General features: G+C 40.0%; 1 protein-coding gene across 2 annotated transcripts in view; it reads left to right on the top strand.

Moving 5' to 3' along the window:
- nrp1a (neuropilin 1a) overlaps positions 1 to 25,953 on the top strand; it is a 69,851-nt gene that overhangs the window by 28,346 nt on the left and 15,552 nt on the right. For both annotated transcript variants that reach the window (XM_026944720.3, XM_026944719.3), the window contains exons 4-8: positions 2,666 to 2,893; positions 6,147 to 6,302; positions 9,129 to 9,295; positions 20,656 to 20,811; positions 24,800 to 24,944. In XM_026944720.3, coding sequence (XP_026800521.1) covers positions 2,666 to 2,893; positions 6,147 to 6,302; positions 9,129 to 9,295; positions 20,656 to 20,811; positions 24,800 to 24,944 — 852 coding nt within the window. The remainder of the gene's footprint in view (positions 1 to 2,665; positions 2,894 to 6,146; positions 6,303 to 9,128; positions 9,296 to 20,655; positions 20,812 to 24,799; positions 24,945 to 25,953) is intronic.

Below are 25,953 nucleotides of genomic sequence, written 5' to 3'. Positions count from 1 at the left end.
CCGAAGAGAGAAAAATGAGGCAGATCTGCAGAGAAAGAGAGAGAGAGAGCGAGAGAGAGAGAGAGAGAGAGAGAGAGAGAGAGTGGCAAAGGCAGAGATTGATCTGGTGCAGAGGAAAGACATATTAGAGAAATGCTCTTATCTTAACAGCTTTCCCTTTGACACAGCAGGCAGTTGCCCTTTTCTTTTTGATTGCCAGCAGTCTGACTGCCCATAGAGAGCTCAGTGGGGATTTCTAGCTGTATACCTTGGACATTAATGTAAATCCACTTCATTTGTGTTGATGTGTTGGTGTCTGAAAGAGACACTAAAAACCTTGACATGAAACAATTCAACCCTAGCATACCACCAAGTCAAGCACTGTCACGGTTTCCTTCTTTCTAAGCAGTTAATGTAGCGTGAATAGACGTAAAAGGAGACCCACAATGGCAAGGCCTCTTATGAAGCTTTATGTTTTAAAATGTTTTACTGGAAAATGACTTTGGAAGCAAGAATAAGGAGAACAACAAGCGGAAACCTTGTCACACTGCAGGCCACAGGGGTTAAGGCCATAACTGTAATGTCCTGCTGTTTCAAGCCCAACTTTCAGCAGGGCAATAAATGTCAACTCACTTTACACTCAAAATCCGGCACCAGCCATTTGCTTTAGAGGAGGAAAAAACACAGCTAAAGTGGGGCAGCGAGCTGACTGTAGCAGCAAAAGTCCCATAGAAGTGACACACAGAGGAACCACTCTTCCACATCCATTTAGGCAGCCTGAGACTACTCTTAACATCGACTAACGTACTCAGTCTCTCTCTCTCTCTCTCTCTCTGTCTCGCTGTCTTTCAGTCTCTGTCCATTAGTCCGTTTCTTTTACAGTAACATTTCATCAGTGTCAGCTTGAGGTGGAATTTTTTTTTAGTTGTTTTGCTGTCGTCTTTGGTACGGTACTGTTTTAAGAAAAACAATGTGCTATTTTTAATTCTTATTCTATGGTGTAATTACACTATACATTCGCTTTTAAGCTTATGATTTATGTGTTCACACTTTTTGAAGTAATGTTTGAAAAGATAAACAGTACTAAGTGTGTTGAAAGGAATGTTCAATGAGCATGTTGTGAATAAGACAGTGGGATGAGCACAGGACAGTCTTTATGAATTTAGCAGCAGTTCTTAGGTACAAATCTACAGCATCCAGGGGAGACTATCCAGTAAATTGAGACAGGACACATGGAGGCCAGTGTGGTCAAGTTTTTTTCTGTCTCAACTTTGGTAGATTTAGCATCTTGTGCTCCATACTATACACTACGCTCTGGTTATAAAAGCAAGTGTTGTGGTAGAATAATAAAGAAATATCATATAGGCAAGTATTGTGTTACACTGACATGTAAAGAATTAATCTGATTCATTCAATCGACTAAACAGGAGATTATTTTTGCCGTTAATCAGATACTGATACTCCACGCTTAATGCATGTTATACTAGCACTGTTGCAGATGAAATTGGGCTCAATTTTGATGGTTGATTTAGTGTTTTATTTTTATATTTCTTAGGCTTCTGTTTTATTTCTTGTACCATTTTATTTGACATACAACACTTTAGTCAATGCAGTTTGTTTTAAATGCGCTTTAAAAATCAATAGCATTTAAGAAAACAGCCTCAAATCATACAGTATATGTCTGCCATTAGAGTGTGTGTTGGTTTAATGTATATTCTGCTTTTCGCTCAGTCTAGACAGTATGGTCAGACTTTTTCATTTCCATTTTCCAAAGTGCTTTGCAATGCTGGATCTCCTCCACCTTGAGAAGAACCACAGAGCGGCCGTGCTATTAGGAGTGGCAGTAATATGGTGTTAGTAACGATGCTGTCAGCTCTACATTACCGTGCACAGAGACTGTATTTCTGTACTTGTGTCACGAGTCGTGTGCTTTGTTAAAATATCCTGTGTTAATCTGGCGGCTGTGATGTAAACCTAACGCGATGATGTGAGGTATGTGTGAACTACAGTGACAACCCGCACTGGCAGAAAACTGGGCCTCTAGAGGTGTTTGAGTAAATGTTATGACGTGCCGATATAAAAAAAGTGTGCAAGCGTGTATGTAGAAGGCTTTAATTTTCTTCTCTCATATGTTAGACAGGCTTGTAATGATGTAGGGGGTGTTTGGGGGCACTGCTTTGGAACACAATCTAACTGCCATGTTTACTTTACAGCTCCCAGAGTCCACCGTTGCTGATTGAAGCCTTTCACTAATCGCTCCGTGCATGCACACACATATACACTTACACACAGTCTGCCCCAAGATGATACACTAGAAAGAATGAAAGTCTATAATGAGCCATAATCGTTTCCCTTCTCATAAAATCTGTTTTGCTGTAATTGTTTTTTCTTTGGATTTTGAAATTCAATCTCATATGAAAACATAAACCTTTTTTTTTTTTTATTTTATACGCTCCATGCCCATTTCACCCCAAGGCCTGGACCTACAAGGTGGCCCCTCATCCATACACCATAAACAGTGTGGTCGTGGAGCTAAACAATATGGACCACCACATACTTCCGCCGCTGTTTACCCACCCCTGGGTTCTTTTTGTTTTGTGTGAACAAAACAGCACTAAAACAAATCTTTTCTCTTTCTTCTTTCACCTCCCCTCCCTCCCCATCCCCTCAATCATCCCCCTTTCAGGTCCAGAATGCTCGAGAAACTTCACCTCTAAGAACGGGATCATCAAGTCACCTGGTTTCCCCGAGAAGTATCCCAATAACCTGGACTGCACATTTATGATCTTCGCCCCAAAAATGTCTGAAATTATCCTGGAGTTTGAGAGCTTTGAGCTGGAGCCTGACACACAGCCAACTGCTGGGGTCTTCTGCCGGTATGACCGCCTGGAGATCTGGGATGGTTTCCCTGGAGGTAGGAAACTCTATAACCTGTAGTTTCTGGGTTTGGTCTAAGCAGCTTAACCGGTGTGAAGCAGAAATGCTTAAATAATATAATATCAGTGATGATCAAATAATGTCACAATCTGAGATGCAGACAACCTCACACTCTTTGCCTTACTTTGAGTAACTCTTTGCCCTAGTTGTTGTCTCTGCCCATAACACAGCCTCTCTGTCCTTTAGTTAGTGTTTTTTAGGGCTGGATCTGACAAACACAACAGAGATATTGTAGTCTCTCTCCAACATTGGGCTAGAGGTCAGCAGGGAGCCCTTGTCCTTGCAAATATGCACATTTTATCAGCATGAGTAGATACTATCGCTCCTGAACAATGCACTGTGATTGATCTCTGGGGAGAATGGAAGGAAACTCTGGCCTTAAACTGATGACGCAAAGCAAAGCCCCTCCAAGCTGGGCTCGAGATCATGTCTCACATACACAAACACTACTTCTCCACACATACTGGCCATATTTAACTTCTCAGACATTCTAAGATCATTTTCCCCCTGTGGATACATTTATTTTGAGAACAGATGCATGATCCTTGACATGCAACCTGCATCTAAGGCACTTGATGAATATAGGCCATTTTCTTCAGCTGTAATGGAGTCAGTAGAGTGGCTGCTAGGCTGCTTGAGCGCACATAAGCAAGGCATCACGTAATCATCTGTGTGTGCTGTTAAAGAGCTTCCATTCTTTTATTGCATGTAAGATTTCATGAAAAGGTTGGCTCCTAATAGTTTGCTCATAAAAAAAAAAAAAAAAAAAAATCCTATTCACAGCTCTGGAGGCTGTGTTCAGTGTCTGGTGCCTCTGATCTGTGAAAACTCCCGCAAGGTGGAACGAGCAAACTGGCATCCAAATCAGGAGCGAAGCCTGCGAATACCTGAAGGCTTGTTCCAGATTTCACTTTATTATCACTTTTTATTTTTAGAGGTGCAGAAACTGGCGGAAAGGTGGCACCATGTGATTAGAAACAGAGCGAGCTCTAAATCTTGAATAATCAAGCATGTCATCATGTGCATTCACTTCATTTCTCAGACTACATGTTACCGTGTTATTGAGTCAGATGGAGTAAACTATGCTTTGTCATTTGACAGTAGTGTACGATACGACAGATACAGCTTGAAAATAATATGTGAAAAAACTCAAAAACAAAGACAAAACAGATACAGATCAACGCACTGTTACCAATGCTGCTGAAATCTCCAGCTTAGGCCAAGCTGATCAAACCAGTTGACAACAATCGATAATTAAATCTTTGCTGAGGGAGTCTTACTGATTAATTTTACAGTTAAATGGATGCCTGGCTACAAAAAGTTGCCACAGAGGTTCGGTTAGCGATCAATGCTAAACACAATTACAGTAATTATAGTAAACAAGAGAATTTTCTTCATAATTTACCAAAACATCTGGGAAAATGTTGATATTTCTGACAGTTTAGTCTAGTTTCCATTGTCATTCTGGCTATAAATATTCATATAAAGACTCAGCATCTGCATACTAGCTTAATCATTAACCTCAGTCATAAGCTAGTTTATGCTTGGTGACCCTACTTGCCAGTTGCCTAGCAACAGTTCTCTGTAAGCACCTAAACACTGATTCTTCCAAAGTCAAAAGGACCACATTTTCATGTTATATTCAGAAGTACCTCTTATTAGCATTTTTGACATTTCACTGTTTTTACACCTTCCAAATATCCAAATAAAAAAAAATATATAAATTGCCAAAGAATAGTGTACAGTTTGTTAATTGATGTAAATTGTGTTTAGCATTCAAGTTGTAATGAAAGAAATTGAGTTTCAGGACAAAAGCAGCAGTCAAAAAAAACTAGGAAAATGACACTAGGAGGTTATGCCAGTGGCCCTTGTGTGTTCTGTTGGACAGAACAGAAGAATGAGTGAGGTGGAAAACTTGGCTTTGCAAGCAAAGCAGGACGCTCTGGCCTTTGGCTGCTACTTGTCTGCCCAACTCAGACGGCCGCTGCATTACCTGTGGAGCCGCACCAATCAATAGTGCATTAGGGTGGAAAGCATGAGATGGCGTTCCAGAGGGAGAAAGCCGTCCCGGATTCCACGGTTACTCTTAAAGCAGCATGTGCCTGGCAGAGAGAACGATTCCCAACTGCAAAACATTACACGGTGCAGAGATTTTGCAATATTGAAATTTTAAGCTAAAAAAAAATACAATTCTATATGTTGAGATAAATCTGGTGCTCAGAGCCTGGTCATCTTTGACACTAACCACTCACACACACACACACACACACATATACTCGCACCTGGAGTGTCTTGTTGTACTTTCTATGAAGTCATGGTAAGATTAATCTATCTGGTCCTCATAAGAACAGACAGACACACACATACACGCGCACATACACAGCTGACAGCTTTTTCTTTCATCTCTGGAAGTGTGTGTGTAGCATGTGCTGAACGATGCAAGAGTCTGTCACTCGCCTCAGATCACAGAGCTGCTAATCAGAGATAAGAGCCAGAGAGAGGGAGAATAAAGAAAGAACAAGAAGGAGAGATTTAATGGGGACAGACAACCTGGCTAGCTAGCTAACCCTCTTTTTATAATTATACTGTTCTTTTTTTATCAGTCTCTCCATCTCTTTCCTCCACTTAAATCTCTTTTAACTACTTTTTCCCCAACCCCCTCTTTTTTCTCAAATAAGACACACATATTGGCTCTGCTCAGTGCAACATGTCTCTGGACCTCCGTTTACAGCTGTCCTTTCATGCCATTTTGTTTATCTCATGTCTCTATTTTCTTTTGGAGAGAGGCTTGGGAAGTCACTGGGCTGTGACCTGCATTGCCCCAGGACCAAATCAGAGCTCAGCTTTAAGAAAGAGCCCAGGAATTTATGACAGTGAAGAAGCACTTGCCTTGTGCTCACCAGCACTTTTCTGTTTTAGCCTTTATTAGCATGGTGACAACGGGGTGCGGGAAGTTTGCTGTCAATTTCCTACGTCTGAGCTGGAAGTTAAGGAACGTCAGTGCCTTTAGTATTAGTGTGTCCTTCAGCTGTTACAGAGTGGCCTTAGCAATACAAATTCCTGACTGAATTATCTGACACTATTATTTACATGGATCTTTACCCTTGAACAATAAATGTTTCAGTATTTCTTTATTTATTTGACTAAAATGTGCTTCTAGCTAGATGAACCTTTATAAAAGGTTAGAACTCAACTAAATCCACCCACTCTCATTTCTTTTCTCTGTGCAGTTGGCCCGCACATCGGCCGTTACTGTGGGCAGAACACTCCGGGCCGAATAATCTCCTACACCGGAATATTGGCCTTGACAATCAACACGGACAGCGCTATCGCTAAGGAGGGCTTCTCCGCTAACTTCACCGTAGTGGAGAGGACTGTGCCCGAGGGTGAGTAACCATAACTCAGACTAATATATACTTTCTCATTATTAATGTGTTTTTTTATTATTCATCTCATGATAAAAAAGTAGAGACAAATAGGAAAGTGGCTTTCACAGTTCAGTTCACACACTTACAAAAACACACACTTTATCAAATAGCACACTTTTGTCAGCATTGCTATTTGCATCGTAAAGCTACATCATCTATACAGTCTGGGGCAGTCTTAGCACATAGCAAAGATGTACAAGCAATATATATTTGAAATTAGCATCTGCTTCACACACACACACACACACACAAACAGACGTACACACTCACGCTCTTACAGATAACGATGAAGCTTCAGAGGAAGTTATTAAATGCTCAGCTGCGGCACTCTTTCATTAAGTGAATGTGTAAGAAGTCATGGCCCATCTCCCCTGTTTTATGAAGCCTGTCTTACACACACACACACACACACACACACACACCTACATATTACCAGACAGCTCCCTGCCACTATTTTTACTCACTCACCCGGAGAATTCACCTCCTCGCCCCAGCTGAAGAGATGTTCTGACTAAGTAATTTATTTTAATTTCCGAACATACCACCAACATTTACACACCACCACCATAGTGCTTTCATAAATCTTTCCAGTCTGCGCCAGCTTTCTCTGTATTGGCCAGACCTGATGATTACATCTTATATACTTCAAGTCTGCCAGCTAGGATTTCTTGATCATTACCTTTAGTTGAACCCTCTTGAGTAAATGAGCTACTATAGCTCAATCCACATACATTATTATCTATGAATAGAATTTGTTGTGTATATAAAGTATTAATAGTACATTGAGATTTTTGATTACTGGGATTGAAGCAGCAGCTTTGTCTTCACTGCTTGTTTTCAGCCCTTGCTGGGGAACTATTTCTGCGTCTGCTGAACTGGAGCTGTGAGACTCAGACACAAGCTATCAATTATTTATCACCTCCGTAAATTTGCATTCCAAGGGCCTCCTCCTCTCCTCGGTGCCTGAGCAGGGTGCTGCGGAGGATGTGCTCATATAGTGGGGGAATTGGCTGTGGGTTAAATGTGAGAGTCAGAGAAATGTAGCAGGTTTATGTGCTCAATGGGGGATTTATTTCTTAGTCATTTACATGCTTACATGATTATCCTATGAGGGAGGATAAACTATATAATAGGATATATAAATATACAACAGAGTACGTATCAGATATACATATGTACACTAGGGCAAACAAATTAACTACAAACATTTTCTACAAATTTTGAATAATTTAAAATCTGATTACAAGACTCGAAGCTGTCCGTTACACATTTTCAATCTGAGTTTTGTAGATTTTTATGATGAAATATCAGCAGTTACACTCAACAAGCAAACTTGCAACTAGTTGCTAAACTGAACTGAACCCTCTAAACTCACATAAAAATTGCTTTCTCGTTACACATTTGCTTTTTTTTTGCTTTTCGTTCTTCACGTTTATGTCATTCGTGCACCTTCCACAACTCCACTGAGGATCTCCACCGTGGATGCAAATGCTTGTCTGATATTTGTACTTATCCACTTACTGTATTTACTGTTTTATTTTACTGACAGGATCTATTAAAGTTTTGTTGATGGTATCGAGAGTCTGGTCAAAAAATCAAACATTTGATACACTCTGTGAGAAATAAGTGTGTGCACACACTCTGCACACGTTCTATACCAAATGTAGATTCCAGCTGCCCCAAAAATGGCAGACCAGTGCAGAGTAAACATTATTGTAACTAGTGTAATGTAATCCTGGCTTTATGACAGGGAAGATTTTTTTAAGAGAAAGGAAGAGAGAGTGTAGGGGGGAGTTGATATCTTGTGTGTGTGTGTGTGTGTGTGATGAGAATACGGAGATGCAGTGTGCGAACAGTCAGTGTGCGCAGCTCAAACTGCTGTCTATCAGATAACACAGATGCTCTGTCCATCTGTTACAAGTACCCAGACCAGCGTCTCTGAGCCACAGTGTGTGTGTGTCTGTGTGTGTGTGTGTGTGTGTGTGTGAGTGGGTTCATTGCAAATGCTGGTTTAGCTGCATAGTTAGGCAATGCGAAAATGTACCCACACTGCATTAATGTATGTGTGTGCGTGCACGCATGTGTCTGGGCTTTTGGTCTGGGCAATTAACTGCAGTGTTAATCAGTGATAATAAGTACATCATTGTGCATATGTATGCAGACTAGTAAATTAGCCTCATCTCTCAGCTCATTCTTCTCTCCCCGCTTTCTTCTGTCTCTGGGCGTCTGGACAGTGACCCTTCAGGGTCAGGGGTTGAACTCTGACTGACCTTTTTGTCCCTAGCCACCAAGCCAGCATGCCTCTAGTCGATTGCCCCACAACAATACAAACAGAGTGTGATGCCCACAATCTGGGTGGCAGGGTGATCAGAGTGATATATGGTCCTTTCCCTGGCTCCCCATTCCAGCAGCACAAGCCTAAACAAACAGGTTTAATGTTTGCCAAATACCTAACTTGCCAAGAGGGAAACTTTTCCGACTAGGTGCAGTCGTTCTTCATGTTCTCCATAACTCCTCTTCCTCCTTCAAGCTTAATCTTGAATGTTTTATGAACAACATTTTATGTGATAATGTAGTACACTCCTAGAGTGTATCCATTAAAACCATTTTTCTGTATAGTGAAGGAGAGAGCTTGTGTGTTATTCTGGTCACCAGAGATGGAAAGTGCTACATGCGTGAGTGGCCCGGTCCCTAGAGGACTGCTGTGTTTCAAGGTCGCATGGGATGTAGGCTTTATTAGAAACTCATCTCTAACTTTTCTTTTATTGTTTCTATCACTTTCAGACTTTGACTGCATGGAGCCGTTGGGCGTAGAGTCCGGCGAGATTCCCTCAGAGCAGATTGAGGCCTCATCGGAGTATAATCCCAGCTGGTCTGCACAGCGTTCCAGACTCAATAACTTTGAAAACGGCTGGACACCAATGGAAGACTCCAACAAAGAGTGGATTCAGGTAGCTCAGGATAACCTCTTATACAGTAACCAACATTCCTGCTTTGATTAAGTAAAATTGAAAAAATGTCTGCCAGTGTCCTTTATGATTTTATGCCTTTTATGTTATACAATGTTAGGTAGCTTGTAGACCTTCAAATCTTCACGTTTTTAGTGTTTGAGGTATTTCTGTGCTAAACCTGTACCAGATTTAAAGCTTTTGCCACAGCTTATTGCTTTTGTCAAGCTTTTGTCGTTCCTTATTGAAGACCATTTTTGTTAGAATAGCCTTTTGTTGACTGCAAATCCCTAAACCGGCTGAATCCTTGAAGGCCACATGACGATCCCCAGGCTCTACATTCCTATAACCACAACAGTGTGTATGTGACACACACCATCTGCTTTGGTCTGAACTCAGTATGGATTCAATCTAGAACAGGATGCTAGGATATATCTTCTCTCATGCACAACAAACTTCTTCCAAAGTACGCTTTTAGATGGAAGTGTTCAGGAAGGGGTCATTGTGTGACATCAGGGTACATACTTTTTTTCTGCAAGTTTCAGTTTTGTTGTAACTCATGGCCTGCAGACATCATCAGAACCTACACTTATTTATTTTACAATCTTCACTTCTCTGGAAAGTTTTAGGCCTCATTCCTCAGGGGGCTAATATCTGAGCCAGTCAAATATTTGCTGGGGGAGGTCTACAAACAGTCCATAAAAGATCTTTTCCTTATTGCTATCAAAATATTGTCCTGGAGGCCCCATGTTCTAACTTGCAGACTAATTGAATCAATAGAAGGAGCTCTTAGTCCAGCAGGGAGGAGGAACCATGGTGTTTCAGGCTGCTTTTGATTCAGGAAGAGGCTCTCGGGTGCTTCCTATGAGGCAGAAGTTTTGTTCTGAGGCCACCATGTTAAGAAGGGGAATTCCTTCATGCAATATAGGGAGAGAGAGGAAAAGAGAGAGGGAGCCTCTAGGGTACAATGTGAAGGGCAGACAAGAAGAGGGCTGTTTGCAGTCCTTATGTTTCCATCTCTTCTCTCTATCCTATCATTAGCTGTCCATCTTCCAGGTTCTTCCCCTATTAAAAATGTCTGCCTTGAAAGACTCCTCGGCCTTGTGGTTTATTGGATCCTCTGAATATGGCATTGATTGGGTCTTCAGTCTTACAAAATGGACTACACTTTAGACTACTGTTCCACTAAGATGTCGTCTGAAAGACAATCGATAATTGGCTCTGCTTGTTTTAAAGACCGCAACTAAAGGGTCTAAATATCGGTCCGATTACAGCGTGCATTTGTGGCTGGATTGCAGTGTTATTCTAAAAACTAGACTTTCAAATCTATAGCCACAAATATATGGAATGTATCTAAGTGCAGAAGAGATCTGAAATGTCAAACAATTTATTCTCTTCATTGGATGTAAATGGGTTCCATTAAAGCATAGCTGTGAGAGAAAAATAGAGGCAAAAAAAATGGTTGCCTCTTTCAATCAGCATCTCGGTTCCACACCGTTTCACACTTGCCATTTCATATTTTATCTAGTGTAATTAAGCAGCCCTCTCTACTTACTGGAACTTGTTTAGTCATTTCAGATTTTAATGAAATTCTAAATGGACTGTCTCCCGCCGAGTACGAGAAGCAAAATCCAGCAGCCGCTTCAAATCCTCAGACGAGTATTGATTAGAAGGGGTACTTTTTGGCAGGAAAATTTCAGGCAAATCAAACGTATTCTGTTTCAAGCCCTGATCTGATATTCCCATGCTACTCCCTCTTGGCCAATCAGATGTCAAAGTTTTGCCCCACGCATCTGTTTCCAAGGGAACAAAGCTGGAGGACTGCTGAGAATGAGTGAGGTTGAGTGATTTATAATTTAAAGAAATCCCCCCTCTCTCTCTTTCTCTCTCGTTTCAACCTGCACTCGTGAAGTGGTTTAATTATAAGCCTTATTAAGGGAGACGAATTCTTCATTACGCCTTCATTAAGCTTGCTGGTGAGCCACAACAACAATCTCTCGCCCTCTAATGGTGCAATCCAGGCGGGCATGCACAAATCACCCACTCCTCCCTGCTTCACCTCTCCTCACTTATGTCAGCAGTTCATTGTTTATTTTATGAATTTTCCCCAATGCAATTTGCAGCATATTCCTATATCATTCATGGAAGTCAGATAGGGATTCTTGCACCCATGTTTCTTTCACTATGTGCGTATTTTGAGCTTTATTTGAAAGTCTGCTCCCATCAAGCACATATCACAGATGTTTTTTTTTACATGCTACACACCAAAAAAAGACAAAAAGGTTTCCACACATTTCTCTACCAAAAGGGCTGCATTTCTGATTTTAATAGGAAGTTTTTGCTAAAGCGTGACAGAGACCGAGGAGGCACCTGCATCTGTATAGCACATTAAGATTCTCCAAAGAGAAAGTTTATCTTTTTGAAAGACTTTGACACACTACATCCCGAAAACCAAAGAACCATTTTGCAAAGCTCTGGGAAAGACAATTTCCCGTCCCTTGAGAATGCCGAGTAATGAGAAATTGGTTTTGTCAAGCAGCAAATATTCCTGCTGGAGCAAAGACCTGAGTGCTGGTGCAAAAGTAGTCTGAGATCTTAAGTCCGACTAGCTCACTCTGACAGTCGCCATTGATCAAAGCGGAAGCATGAATAATGCATTTTATCTGGGAAAAAGTCAACTGTCAATACATGAAAGCTTCTCCAGTGCCTAGCTCCTAATGGTATGGAGGTTTCACAGAGTGAATAGCTTGTTTTTTTTCCATTAATCAAAACCTTTTAACAATCCCTGTCCATATCTCCATATTAGCATATATAAGCTACCCTTTTCAATACACAGCGGTTCGTTTATGTAGATGATACCCTGCTGTTGTCAAGAGTGATTTGATCAGAAGAGAAGTCAAAAGCCATATTTGAAGAGCACGATCCCGCAGCCTGATTAAAGGGTACAGCTACTGGAGTAAACGAATGAGCAGTTGTATTACTGTCTGTTCTTTAATCATCCGTTAGATGTTACCAAATAAATCGTAAATATAATATTCAAAGTGCTAATCCATATATAACTGCATAAAACCATGTATGATGCAAACATCATAGTTTCTAGGAAAAACAACTCTATAGAAATGTAGTGTTAATGTAACTGCTGTGTAAAAATGAAAAGATAGATTTTCATTGAATGAACAGACATCATCCTAAGACCGTAATCCTGTCCGAGTAAGGCTAAAGAGACTTTTCAAAGCCCTGCTGGAGAACGTTTGGTTATCAGAAACAAATCAGAAGGAGGGTAGTGCACTGAAAAGAATGAAGGCCCATGTTTTGACATAGGCTTCTCATATTCTCCTGAAGTAAATCGCTAAGCGGGGCACAGTTATCAGAAGGAAGCCAGCACTGCTTGATTGATGGAACTGAGGAGAGAAAGTGCCTGGTCCAGAGATGGAAACGATGACTGAGTGACCCTTCTACCCGGCCATTATGCCATCATCCTGTGTCCTGGACTTATTTTGCTTTAAAAACAAAAAAAAACAGACCAAGATTCCAGAAAAGGCCACTGAAACAGGCACTAATTACAGACTTCCCTCGAAGAAAACATTCCACACAGGCTGTTGAGCACTCGTTTATCTCAAAACGGCTGGCAAGAGAGAGGGAGGGCGCAGAGTGTGAGCCGGTGTAACAATCCCAGTCGACCGTATCCTGTTTTTCTTTCCTTCTGTCCAAATGTGCTTCCAGTTAGCCGCAGTCAGCCGAGCGCTGCTCTGTCCATTCTCCATTGTTTTGCTTAGCTTTTTCACTCATCAATTAAAGCTGCTTCTATTTTGAGCCAGGAGCTGTCCTCATGCCAGCTCATGAGTAATTACACAATGTGCTTGTAATTAACATAAGAATCTCTGATGATGAAGCCTGTGGAGCTGGTGTCAGACTGTGTCACCCTGCTAGCACCACACCTGCGCTAGTCACATTCGGTTACTGTTACAGAGGTAGCTAATGTGATGTTGTAGTGGTTACTTATCATACTGGTAACAAATTAACAAGTAAAAACTTTACAGTAAGGTTTCCAGTAACTATGCAAGAGCAAACCATGAACAAATATAGTAACTATTTGAAATGAATAATGAATTATTTACTACATTACTATGGGGGTGCAAATACTATTAACTAGAAGTGAAGGGTTCATATTAACCCTTAAATGTTGCACATTTGCTTAGGTTTCAGTTTTTGTTTTAGTGAATGCCTGAAACTCATCAGTAGGTCATGTGTAGATTATAAGCCAATACCTTGGGAATAAAACCATAGCATGGGGAAATAAATCAGGAAAAAATAATAATTTTTACTTTTATTAAAGGCGGCAATGAATAAGGTAAACCTCTAATAATAAATTAATAGAGTGATATGTTCACAATACAGATTGTCTCAGCAGCAGCTTTAGAGACATTAGTGCAAGCCAAAGGGAACACTGGGAATTTTTCTGTCAGATAGTCTAGGAATTCTAGTTTTACGATCCAGATGGGAGCAGAAGTTTGTAGGTAATACCAATAATATCTGCCAGACTGCTCAGTTTTTCATCAGTTGTGCTTGGGTGCTGATGCAAGTAAGATCTGAGTACTAACCATGTAATAGTGTTCAGTGAGCCAAAGATATTCCTGAGAAAAGAAATGCCTAAACATCACTATTAACTGATGACTTCATATTCCAGCTAATCACTGGGAATAACAAATCGGCAAACCTCCCAGTGTGGATGCTGCCCGTTGAAACACACTTCTCTGGAAAGTGAAGTATTATTTTTTCATTCTCATGCTACAAGTGTGCATAACTTCTAGCCTATTAACCAGAATCTTAGCATTCCTCCTTGTGTCAGAAATGGATGATCATCTCAGAGGAAAATATGTATAATTTAATGCCATTAAAAAGAGGTACGAGGGTGCTAAAAATAACACAGGCTAATTCCGGCAGGTAGATTCAGTGATGAATGGAATTGCCTATTGGTCTTGCAGTGCGCACTAATACAATTTTCATGAAAATGCGAATTAATTATACCTGTAGTTAATGGAATTTTAGAGCAGTCTGTCATGACAGCCAGGTGGTAACGGGTGAAATGAGAGAAGGAGAAGCATGGCTTGATTGATGAACCGATCTTTGCCCCATGGTAGCTGCCAGGCCAGGTTTGTGTTTGCTTTGCTGAAGCATTTTGGTGCCCTGCCCTTCAATTCTTCTCCACTAACTGCTCTTGTCTGACCCCTGCCAGATGGTATTTGTATCTGAGACACATAGGACAATCTGTGATTATACTGATCAGCTATGCTGAGGGTTTTTTTCTTCTGTTGTGTTAGTGGGAAAAAAAATGCAAATAAGGAGGATGAAACTAATAGAAAATCACAGTATAATTCACAATATAATTATGCATTCAGATTACATTCACACAAGCAGCTAGTTTTCCACCACGTCATTTTCAAAAAGCTTCCTAGTGAATGAAACACCCTCCCACAAGCCTTATTAGCAGAGAAATAACAGTTGGAATCAACTTATGAAGCACCATGGCCCTTTAAATTCCCCAGATTATACCACCATGGCAGACGTGACCTGCTAGACCAGAAAGACTCTGCCTAATGTCACACACTTACCATGGAGGAGTAATGAGTGTGTGGTGGGGTCATGACGAAAGTTTAATAAGTGTAAGACAGGGTTAAGGGAGGATTACAACATATTCATCTTATCCACTACCACCAGAGTAGTCTCATCAAACATGGACGCACACACCCTACTCCTCACACACCCCCAATGTGGTGAAAACACACTCTCCTTGTTGAGCTAATTGCACACTAGGCTTAACTGGCAGCCTACAAAGCAAAACCAGGCTAATTCTGTTCCCACTTTTTGCCTTTTATTTAGCAGTATAATGACTGCAGTCTCTGTTATTCTGCTAGTGGAAGCAGATGTAGCTTTTAAGCACTCACTCTGTGCCAGATCTAGTCTTTACATCTTAGATGATGTACTCAAGATTGGAAAATGATCTTCTGATCCAAAATCAGAGGCTGTACTGTATCAGCCATGTAAAGCTAGCTTTCTAGACACAAATTAATCCTGAGTTAGCCTTGACATACATTACACATTCACTGGGAATTCTCCAGTGTAAGTCTTTTTTTTTTGTCTAAGAATAAGGGTGCTGACCTTAGATAGCTTTTCCTGCTATTCGTTTGGATATGAAAAGATATAAACTGATCCACGATCAGGCATTTTTATATTAAGAAGATGACATATACAGTCAGGTCCATAAATATTGGGACAGTGACACAATTTTGGTAATTTTGCCTCTGTACACCACCACAGTGGATTTGAAATGAAGCAGTCAAGATGTGACTGAAGCGTAGACTTTCAGCTTTAATTCATGGGGTTTAACAAAAATATTGCATTAACCGTTTAGGAATTACAGCCATTTTTTACAGAGTTCCTCCATTTTCACAGGCTCAAAAGTAATGGGACAATTGACTGATAAGCAGTTTCATGGCCAGCTGTGGCCTGTTTCCTCCTTATATCATGTGAAATTAAGGAGATAAAAGGTCTGGAGCTGATTCCAAGTGTTGAATTTACATTTGGTAGCTGTTCATGGGAACTCTCAATATGCCGTCCAAAGAGGTGTTGATGCAAGTGAAGGAGGCCATCATTAGGCTGAAAAACCAAAACAGACCTATCAGAGAGATAGCAGAAACTTTAGGAGGGCCAAATCAACAATTTGGTACATTCTTGAAAAGAAGGAATGCACTGGCGAGCTCAGAAACACCAAAAGGCCTGGGAGACCGCAGAAAACAACTGAAGTGGATGATTGCAGAATTCTTTTCTTATTGAAGAACAACCCCTTCACAACATCTAGCCAAGTCAGGAACACTCTGGAGGAGGCAGGCCTATCATTGTCAAAGTCTACAATCAAGAGCCACCTTCATGAATGTAAATACAGACGGTTTACCTCAAGATGCAAACCGCTGGTAACACTCAAGAACACAAAGGCCAGATTAGACTTTGCTAAAAAACCTCTAAAAAAAGCCTGACCAGTTCTGATGCAAGATTAACTTGTACCAGAATGATGGGAAGAGAAAAGTATGGAGAAGGAAAGGAAGGGCTCATGATCCAAAGCATACCACATCATCCGTCAAACATGTGGAGGCAGTGTTATGGCATGGGCATGTTTGGCTGCCAATGGAACTGGGTCACTGGGGTTTATTGATAATGTGACTGTTGATAGAAGTAGCAGGATGAATTCTGAAGTGTACAGAGCTATACTTTCTGCTCAGATTCAGTCATATGCTGCAAAACTGATAGGACAGTTCTTCACAGTACAGATGGATAACAACCCAAAACATACTGTGAAAGCAGCCCAAGAGCTTGGAAATAAAATGTTCTTAAATGGCCGAGTCAGTCACCTGACCTCAACCCAACTGAGCTGCTTTTCACTTACTGAAGACAAATCTGAAGGCAGAATGACCCACAAACAAGCAGCAACTGAAGATGGCTGCAGTAAAGACCTGGCAAATCATCTCAAGGGAGGAAACTCAGCATTTGGTGATGTCCATGGGGTCCAGACTTCAGGTAGTCATTGACTGCAAAGGATTTACCTCCAAGTAATAAAAATAATCCTAATATTTATGATTATATTAGTTTGTCCCATTACTTTTGAGCCTGTGAAAATGGAGGAACTCTGTAAAAAATGGCTGTAATTCCTAAACGGTTAATGCAATATTTTTGTTAAACCCCTTGAATTAAAGTTGAAAGTCTACGCTTCAGTCACATCTTGACTGCTTCATTTCAAATCCACTGTGGTGGTGTACAGAGGCAAAATTACCAAAACTGTGTCACCGTCCCAATATTTATGGACCTGACTGTATACCCTGTGGCAAAATGACACTTCTAGCCAATTAGATTATGAGAGGTTGCCTGTGGCCATGCATGCCCTTTTATTAGATAATTAATGAGCAAAAAACAGGATTTTTTCCCACAGAACAGTCATGGAAACACTATAAATCATACATAAGGTCATAAACACATTTGGGGCTTCACTCATATAGGAGACATGGCATGCTTACTTTTTTGAGTTTAATTAGAGGGTGTGTGATATAATATTACACTCAAAACCTAGATTGTGTTAGCTTGTCTGCCTAACGATTGGCATTTCACCAGCTTTCCAGCTTGCTTAAGTGCCGCGTATCTGAAGAAAGAGAAGAGAAAATGATGAAAGTAGAAAATAGGTGCAAGTTGACCACAAAGGACACAATTCTCAGTGGACTTCAGGGGTCCAACTCACACACAATGGTTACAGCCGCTAGCAATTCTGCGTCCTGTCCATAAATCCAATCTGTTTAACAAAACACATCACATTCACCGAAGATTGATGTTTTTACTCAACGACAGTCTGGAATGTTTGACCTGACGTTTCCCAGGCTGTAGACTGAGAGTGCATGTCCAGATATAGAGACATACTAATGTGTTCATGGTGTTCTCTGTGAAAAAGTCAGGGTCAGGGAAATGTGCAATACATGCCCCTTTCCTTTTAAGGTACTGTGGTAGTCTTTTGGAAAGCTTCCTGTGCATTCACGGAGGTTATGTGTGAGTTAATTAGGGCTTATCAGCTGTGCTAATGCTGCTCTCTGTATAGCCATGGAACACAATGTGATGTTGGGAAATCTGATGCAGATTTTGTTCCTGTTCCTCCTACTCCAGCCACTTCTCTCAAAACCCATATCCGTATATTTTAGTGAAGAAATATTATAATTATTATTATAATAATATAATTAACACCAGGTAAACCAGGTGCATTCATCTTCCAGTTCATGTTCAAATCACACGTCTCATGTGTTCAGAGTCCTTGGCACTAGTCAAAAGTGATAATGTGAAGTGCCAGTGCGAAACAAAGCATTCCCACTTCCAATTAATGTGCCTTATTTATAGGTATGTACTAATTCTCAATGGTTAAGCATTAAAAGTTATCACTAGTCGTGTTTGTTGTTATCTGGTCCTTTGTAAGCAAGGAATTTTACAAATTTTAATCTTCACAAATTTTACTTGAATACCCCTGCATAGATGAATAGGCATGCCTAGATTAAATCATTTCTAAAAGGAAAATGAGGTTAAAGTTATGTCCTAATTGGAATCTCAAGGCCACACAGACTTCATCGAGGCCTACATCTACTCAAAGAGACAACTCACAACCCACTTTGGTGTTTCTATGTGTTTGTTTCCACTCTTATTAAAAATAAATACTGTAAACCAGAAGACTATTTTCACTCTAAGTTTATGCAGCAGAAGAAATGTGAGATTTTATTGAAAGCTGGTTGTGCTCTGAGACAGCAGATCTGGTTCAATTTCTTTAAATTTACATTATACCCTCTGAAATGAGGCATAAAAAAGCGAACTAGACGGTTTGCGTGCCTTTCCATCTGTTTTTGTTCTTAGGTTGGAAGTCTTGGAAGTTACAGTAGAATGAGTGTTTAATATGAAATGAAAGCCATGTCAAGAAAAACAGCCAGCAATGTTCTGCCTAAACCCAGCCAGAATTTTAATGTGCAGTTAGCCTAGCTGCTGTGTGGAGACTACAGCACTTCCATGAGTACTGGAATCTTTTGGTGCTAATTTTGAACTTAAAAATGTGATTAATGGTTAACATCTCTTGGATGGCTGATTCAGATTATATTGAGTGGTTTTCACACATTCAGAGTACTTTATATAGTAGTGTGTCACAAAATATGCTCAGTGTCTTATACATCTAAGTCCAATCAGCAAATAATCAGAGGTTAACAGTTAGTAGCCAGAAATGTTTAGCCTCAGGACCGGTGTGTAAGACTAGCTAGCTTGCTAATTTTGCTAGTATTTGTAATGAAAATTCTGTCGTATTTTGAAAGGTTAATTCTCGGCCTACTGAGAATATAACAATGTAAATTAAGGCTGATACTGAAATATACCTGTAAATGCAATGTAGTTTACTAGCTGCTAGCTTTTAGGGATGAGAGAAGGACATGGGGGCTTTATCAGATTGTATTTTCATGTAAATACATAGATTTAATGAAGCTACAGTTGTAGAGATGTTCCTAGGCCACTTTCAGTAGATTCTTTATTAGTTTCTTTTGAACACAAAAACAGTGGGGAAAAAATGTGCTACAGCCAAGCTGACAAACTTATTACCTGCAGGCTCGAAGGTTCCTACATTCCCTCTAGTCCAGTTCATTCCCCTATTTCCAGTGTAACTGAGTCACTTTATATTGCACATTTACTGTATAGTGCAGTATTTGGTTAATAGTGATTGCTCTTATAGTGTGTGTATGTGTGTGAGTGTTTGTGTGGTTTATGTGTTCTGTGACTTGTAATGTTACATGTCAGCAATTAACCTGACCCTTACCACAAGTATTTCAATATGCCTTGACATAGTGTGCAAATGTTAAATATACTTGACTTCCTGGTCTGAGGTGTGACCTCAACGTCCTGATGATGAAATGATGAAACCAATGGCCCTTGGTTGTGTCCTTTTCCCATACATTTAATAAAGAAATCTCTCACACACTACTTTTGCTCTTTTGCCCCATTTTGTCCATGTACAGTTAATTCTATACATAACTGTAATATCAGTAATGTTATTGGGGTTGAGGTAGATCACCATACAGTCAAGAAGAAAGTTTAATCCCAGCGATCAGACAGAGCCAATAGCACAAACTGCAAAATCAATCCCTTTTTAAGCACTGGGTAAGCGGGTCATGTACAGTCTAGTCCATGTGTGCCGACAGGAAGCGAGACAGGACAGGGAAGACGGGATGTGTTTTTCATGGATATAATCGTATGTACGGTAATATCATAAAGCACATACACAGCGAGAGTCTATCTGTGTCACTAGTTTAACAGACGTGCTCCTGCTTGGTCTGTCTTAAATCTGAGAAACTGCAAAGTCTGCAAAAGTAGACATTTGCTAACAGCAACACACACATAGACACGCTCAGACGCTTCCTGTACATTCAGTCTCTGCCAGTAACCCTTAGTCTCTCTCTCTCTCCTTACTGGTATCCTTCCATAATGATAACAGAGCTCATGATTCATTTATGAAGCATTCATCTTTTCATACAGCACACATCTAAAAATCGCTCCTCTTTTATGCATTTTTACTGCTTTAGTCACTTAGCCAGACAAGTCCCATATCTCCCAGTTATCCAATAAGCTCCTGTGTCTTATCACAGGAAATTAAATTGTCACCACCACCCTTTATTAAACTCTTCATTAAATCAATCATACCTTCTAGGTCCCTGATGTGGTTATGAAAGCGTCACACGTTAGACATGTTTTACAGTAGTCGTCTATACTATCATGCTGTTAACTGTACGACTTGCTCTTTCTTTACTCAGGTTGATCTGGGTTTCCTGCGCTTCGTCTCAGCCATTGGGACTCAAGGTGCCATCTCTCAGGAGACCACTAAAAAGTATTATGTGAAGTCCTACAAGGTGGACGTGAGCTCCAACGGGGAAGACTGGATCACACTGAAGGAAGGCTCCAAACAGAAGGTACGAGCTCTTTATTGACACTGACCCTCACCCTGAAATTATGTTATAGATCATCTTATACCACAGTGCCTTTGAATTCTTGATTCTGATTGGTCTGTAGGTGTTGATTAATTTTTAAATAACAGCAGCTCTGACTGCAGTTCCAGCAAAGTTTATATTAATGCTCTCTTTTTAATACAGTGTCTCCAGTGTCAGTGCTTTGTCACAGTCAGGGGTAAAACTATTCCTTTAAGGCATTAGGATGAAGGGCTTTGCTCTTTCTCTGTAAGATGACAAGTTGTGTTTTTTTCCCTTATTAACTTAAAAAGAGAGAAAAAGACAGGCTGGTGAAGGAATGACTGTTTATAGCTGCTATAACATAAGTGATAACAGGCACAAACCACAACATTAAACATAGCTATAAACAGATAAAAGGTATGGTGTGCTGTTCTTTAATGAGTAAAAAAATTTAATTATTGGCAAATTGCTGTGGCATAAGAGGAATAAAACACATGCTGTTATGAACATTCTGTTACTGGAAACATCAACGTCAGGGTGGTAACAGTATGCTACAGACTGGGCATATCACACCACCCTGTCATTGATTATTTTCCAATAACAGCACTCCTCATCAGGTTTTATTCCCTACATACTTGCTGTATAAGGAAATTAGATATGGGAAGATATTATCACAGGCATCTTGGTTTAATGCTCTTTCATCTTTTGATTTAAAGGCAGTATGAAATCAAAACTGACCTTTTTATTTTACCTTGATAGTTCAAGTTCCAGGTAGTATTGTGCATGATTCATGAGTATAAATCATTAAGAAACAAAAGATAAATTCTTGTTGTCAAAATACAATGAATTTTGGTCACCTTTAAGTCATTGGATATTTGATTACATCATCATGCATGTGTGGTGGAGAAAAAAATATATTATCTTATATTTCACCTGATTCACTCCTTCCATATCGAGCTATTATTAAGCTATTATTATTAAGCTCAGAAAAATGCCTTTACAGTTCTATTTCACATTTTTACCCAGGAGAGCTCAGATCTGAAGCTCTCAGTGCTGCAGTAAGACAATTGCTATATAAAATGTGTATCTGAAACTATAAATCTGAATCATGCTGATGATTTTTGCATATCTCTTGTACAGCCTGGTATAGATATTAATTCAGGAGAGACTTCACTGTATCATTTTATGCCTATGTGTCAGTGTCAGTGCCAACAGAGAACTCATCTGTTGAAGTATCCATGACGTATCCGTCTCCATAAAGACCACCATGCTCACTCGCGTCTCTCAGACTCCGTTATTCCCTCAGCCTGGAATGCTAACGCTTTCCGAGACTGAATGAATTTACAAGCGCAGTAAAAAAAACATTAAAAACAACTCCAAAACAACCACAGTAGCCAGACAGGCTGAGAGAGTTTTTTTATTTAGAGTTTTTTTGTCTTTTTGTGAGTGTTGAATGATGTCAACATTTGTGGTGGGGATTTCATCACTTAAGAATGAAACCAAACAAAAAAGGGATTAATAAACAGAGGCTTTTGGATGGAAGGAGTGAGGGAAAGAGTTGTGTGTTTGAGCAGCTGGTCCTCACTCTGTATTAGGACTCCCTCGTCAAATAGATATCAGGTGTAGGTGTGCATCTTTCATTCTTCTTTTGTCTTATATTAAGTTAGAAAATGTTTAAATAGACTTAAGTTGATTAGTCATTGCGTGTGTTTGTGTGTGTGTGTCTGTGCATGTGTGTGAGGATGTGTATTGTTGTGTGTAAACCCTAAGGCCCAATTTCTTTCCTGACCCCCATTAAAATCACAATTCCCTTTTTATAAAGCCTTCACTCTACAGTTCTGACCATTCTCTCACTGTCTCTCTCTCTTTCTCTCTCTCTCTCTGGATGCTCTAAAGTGCTTTAGTGAGAAAGGGGCCCATTTGCAGACCGCTGAGGTTGCAGTTTGCCTCTGTGGTTGCCGCTTGCTCTCCAAAAAAAGCTTTTAATAGTTAGTGCAGTTGGATGGAGCTTCGGCGTGACATTTAAAGAGAGCTCCTTGTGTTGTTCTCTGCCTCACACACACATTTGACAAGCTGCACCCAGAGACCTGAGATAGCAGCGAGAATAGAGAATAGTGGCAAAGGATAGACTACAGGTATTACAGTCTCACTGCTTCAGACATCCTTAAATACATCTAAGCACATTAGCATATACAAGTGGACAGATTTAACAGCTGTGTGTGCATAGGAATGGAGCATGCAGCCACATCTCATCTTATCTCACTTCTCATCTCAACCAAATAACAACATGCTGAAAGGTCAAAAGCATTCAAGTCGCTTGGACAAGGTTTAGTAAATACGCTCAGGACCTTAATAAAAATAAAGCATGAACTCAGACACATTTATGTGCTCTTGAGTATATTCAATGACCTGTAGTCTGAGAAGTGTGTAATGTTTTAAGAGAGGAAAAACAAGGGTTTTCCCTCCAAACCCTTTTCCTTTCCTCTGGCACGTAGGATTTCCCTCCCCTGCTGAACACACTTTAGCTGTCAGTTCAAACTAGATCTGGGAGATGTAACGATATCTGACAAAGCCACTAAATGAGCTGTACTTAGCACAGTGACCACATGGACAGAACCATAATTGGACAGGGTTTGAACTTTCTCTGTGGCGTTTGAACCACTGACGAGTAGAACAAAGCCTCCCCGTGTCTCTCTCTACAGCCGGCTATGTTAGGAGCTGAATTCATAACCAGTACTAAATTATGAAGCTGTGTAAAATTCAATATTGTTGTTTTACTTTTATCGTAGCTGCTAATATATTTTGTTTGCAAACCATCTGTCTGTTTCGTTATTTCTTTCTTTATTGCCTACATGCAGCCAATCAGAGCAAGACTGGCTAGAAGTGATTGTGATTCGTTAAGCTCAGAAACCAGTAAAAAGTGAGAGAATGCAGCATTTACAGCACCTACAGTTAAATAAATGAACTGAAAGTGGTTAGCTTTAATGTTGACGGAACCTCTTGTTCCTGTTTAAACCATCAGTATATTTGTATTTAATGTGTTTAATTTAATTTTAAGTGCTCACTTGGACAAAAGTGTAAACACCCTTCCCTTCTAACATAAAAAGTTATCTGAATGTTCAGTAAGTGTTCAACAGTTTCTGAGAAGGTTAGGCTTCAACATTCCAGAAATAATGTTCCTGAAGTGATCTAGAAAATGGTTTACTCACACAAGACTCCCATTTAGGTAAGGAATAAAACAAAATGTGTTAAAAGTTAATTATATTCCTATAACAGCATATCCTGAAGTCTTTTATCCCCTCTTCTACCACAGCAATTTACCAGTGATAATGAATGACACTTCGTATTTTTATCCATTTACAGTTACATATAATGTTATGGAATGTCTGCAAAACAACACTGGAGCCTCCTTCCATAAATTTTAAATAAATTTCTTCTTACGCCTTAATTGTTAAACTTTTTATATTTGTTTTAGTCTTATTAGATTATGTGGCATGTCCGCCATACAAATCATACAAGTTGTTACTACAGAATGTAACTATAACATAAACTGTATAAACTTGTGATGTGCCTTGCAACTCGAACTATTGTTATAGCTGCTGTTATAGAAAATTAATCAACACCAAAAAATAACATGATGGGAACGTTAGTGTAAACTCAAAATGTTGAAGAAAATGTTTCTCTTCCATAAATTGTACATTTGTTCTTGGAACATTCATAAATGTTATGTAAAAGTATATATATATATATATATATATATATATATATATATATATATATATATATGAACTGTCATCATGTAATATACATATTGAATATTGAGGTATTTATCAAAAATGTTTATTGTAATTATTATCATATTTACTGCATCGTCTCCCTATGCTGCTATGTTTATAGGATAGAAAGCTACAGCTTCTGGGGACTGTCCTTGATGAATCCTCTCCAGAAAGCATGTTAATAATTAATGTGGGGTTTGCTGCTTCTGTGGCAGGTTTTCCTGGGCAACACCAACCCCACAGATGTCGTGAAGACCTTGCTGCCCAAACCCACGCTGACACGCTTCATCCGGATCCGACCCTATACGTGGGAGACGGGCATTGCCCTGCGCTTTGAAGTGTACGGCTGTAAGATCTCAGGTGGGTTTCAGGGCTGTTAAACAGTGCCCAAACCTCAGACCTTACCAATTTACCTCAGTTTAAGTGGCTGTGAATTGTCAAACATATTGTTTATATGTAACAATTTAAATCAGATTAGCGTACAAGGCAGAAACCATGCTTGGTGCATGTGCTTCTCTAAAGGGCTATAAATCTCTCATCTACATTGTTTACATTTCTTGCATACTGCTGGCATGTGTGAGGAGAAGTGTTTATTCGCTGTACTGAAAGATTTGTGCAAGAGTGTGCTGTTTTTCTTTTTTGACCAGAGGATGTGGGGGTTGCTTCTGCATTATAGATGAGCCCTCATGTGCTAATGAGGATTACGCTTTCGAAACTCTTATGTTTGGATGTTCTTCATTTAAAATGAATAGCGTCCACAGCAGGCATAGTTACTTCTCCTCCGAGAGAGTATAACATTCTCACTGCTGCTCTCTCCCCTCTGAACCCACTAACCCTCCCCAGAGATTCAGCCTTTCCACCAGACACACTCTCACACGCATGTTACATTCTTATTATAAATGCATGGCTCCTCAGTCACCAGTCGCACAGTCCCAGCTGGCTCGGCTCTCATTTGCATGCTCATCTGCATGTTTTGGCATGGCTCCACCCTCAGCAGGGTTTTGATTATGAAGCCTTTCATGTCATGAGCGCCTCCCTGCTGAGACGACGTGTGTGTACTATCAATCTAATATACATCCTACATTCAGTGCCTCTATTTTTATCCTCTGTACACTCCTGGGCAAATTTAGTATTGGTTGCGTGTGTGTGTGTGTGTGTATACTTGGTTTGATGAAATGCCAGAGCCCAGCTGTGGCAGCCATGTTTAGAGTGGATAAGTGCGCCACATTTTAAACACATCACAAGAGCTCAGGCTTCCTTATGACATCATCAGCGTGCTGTGGGTTCCCTCTGATAATGCGGCCATCTTGAACAGCTTGGCGTTCATAAACCTTAAAAAAATTTGAGCTAATTCTCAAATAAACATGTA

This window comes from Pangasianodon hypophthalmus, chromosome 1 (genome assembly GCF_027358585.1).
Source record: "Pangasianodon hypophthalmus isolate fPanHyp1 chromosome 1, fPanHyp1.pri, whole genome shotgun sequence".
In the NCBI taxonomy this organism is placed as follows: Eukaryota; Metazoa; Chordata; class Actinopteri; order Siluriformes; family Pangasiidae; genus Pangasianodon; species Pangasianodon hypophthalmus.
The sequence above is the reverse complement of the archived record's forward strand: the minus strand, read 5'-3'. Positions and strand labels throughout refer to the sequence as shown.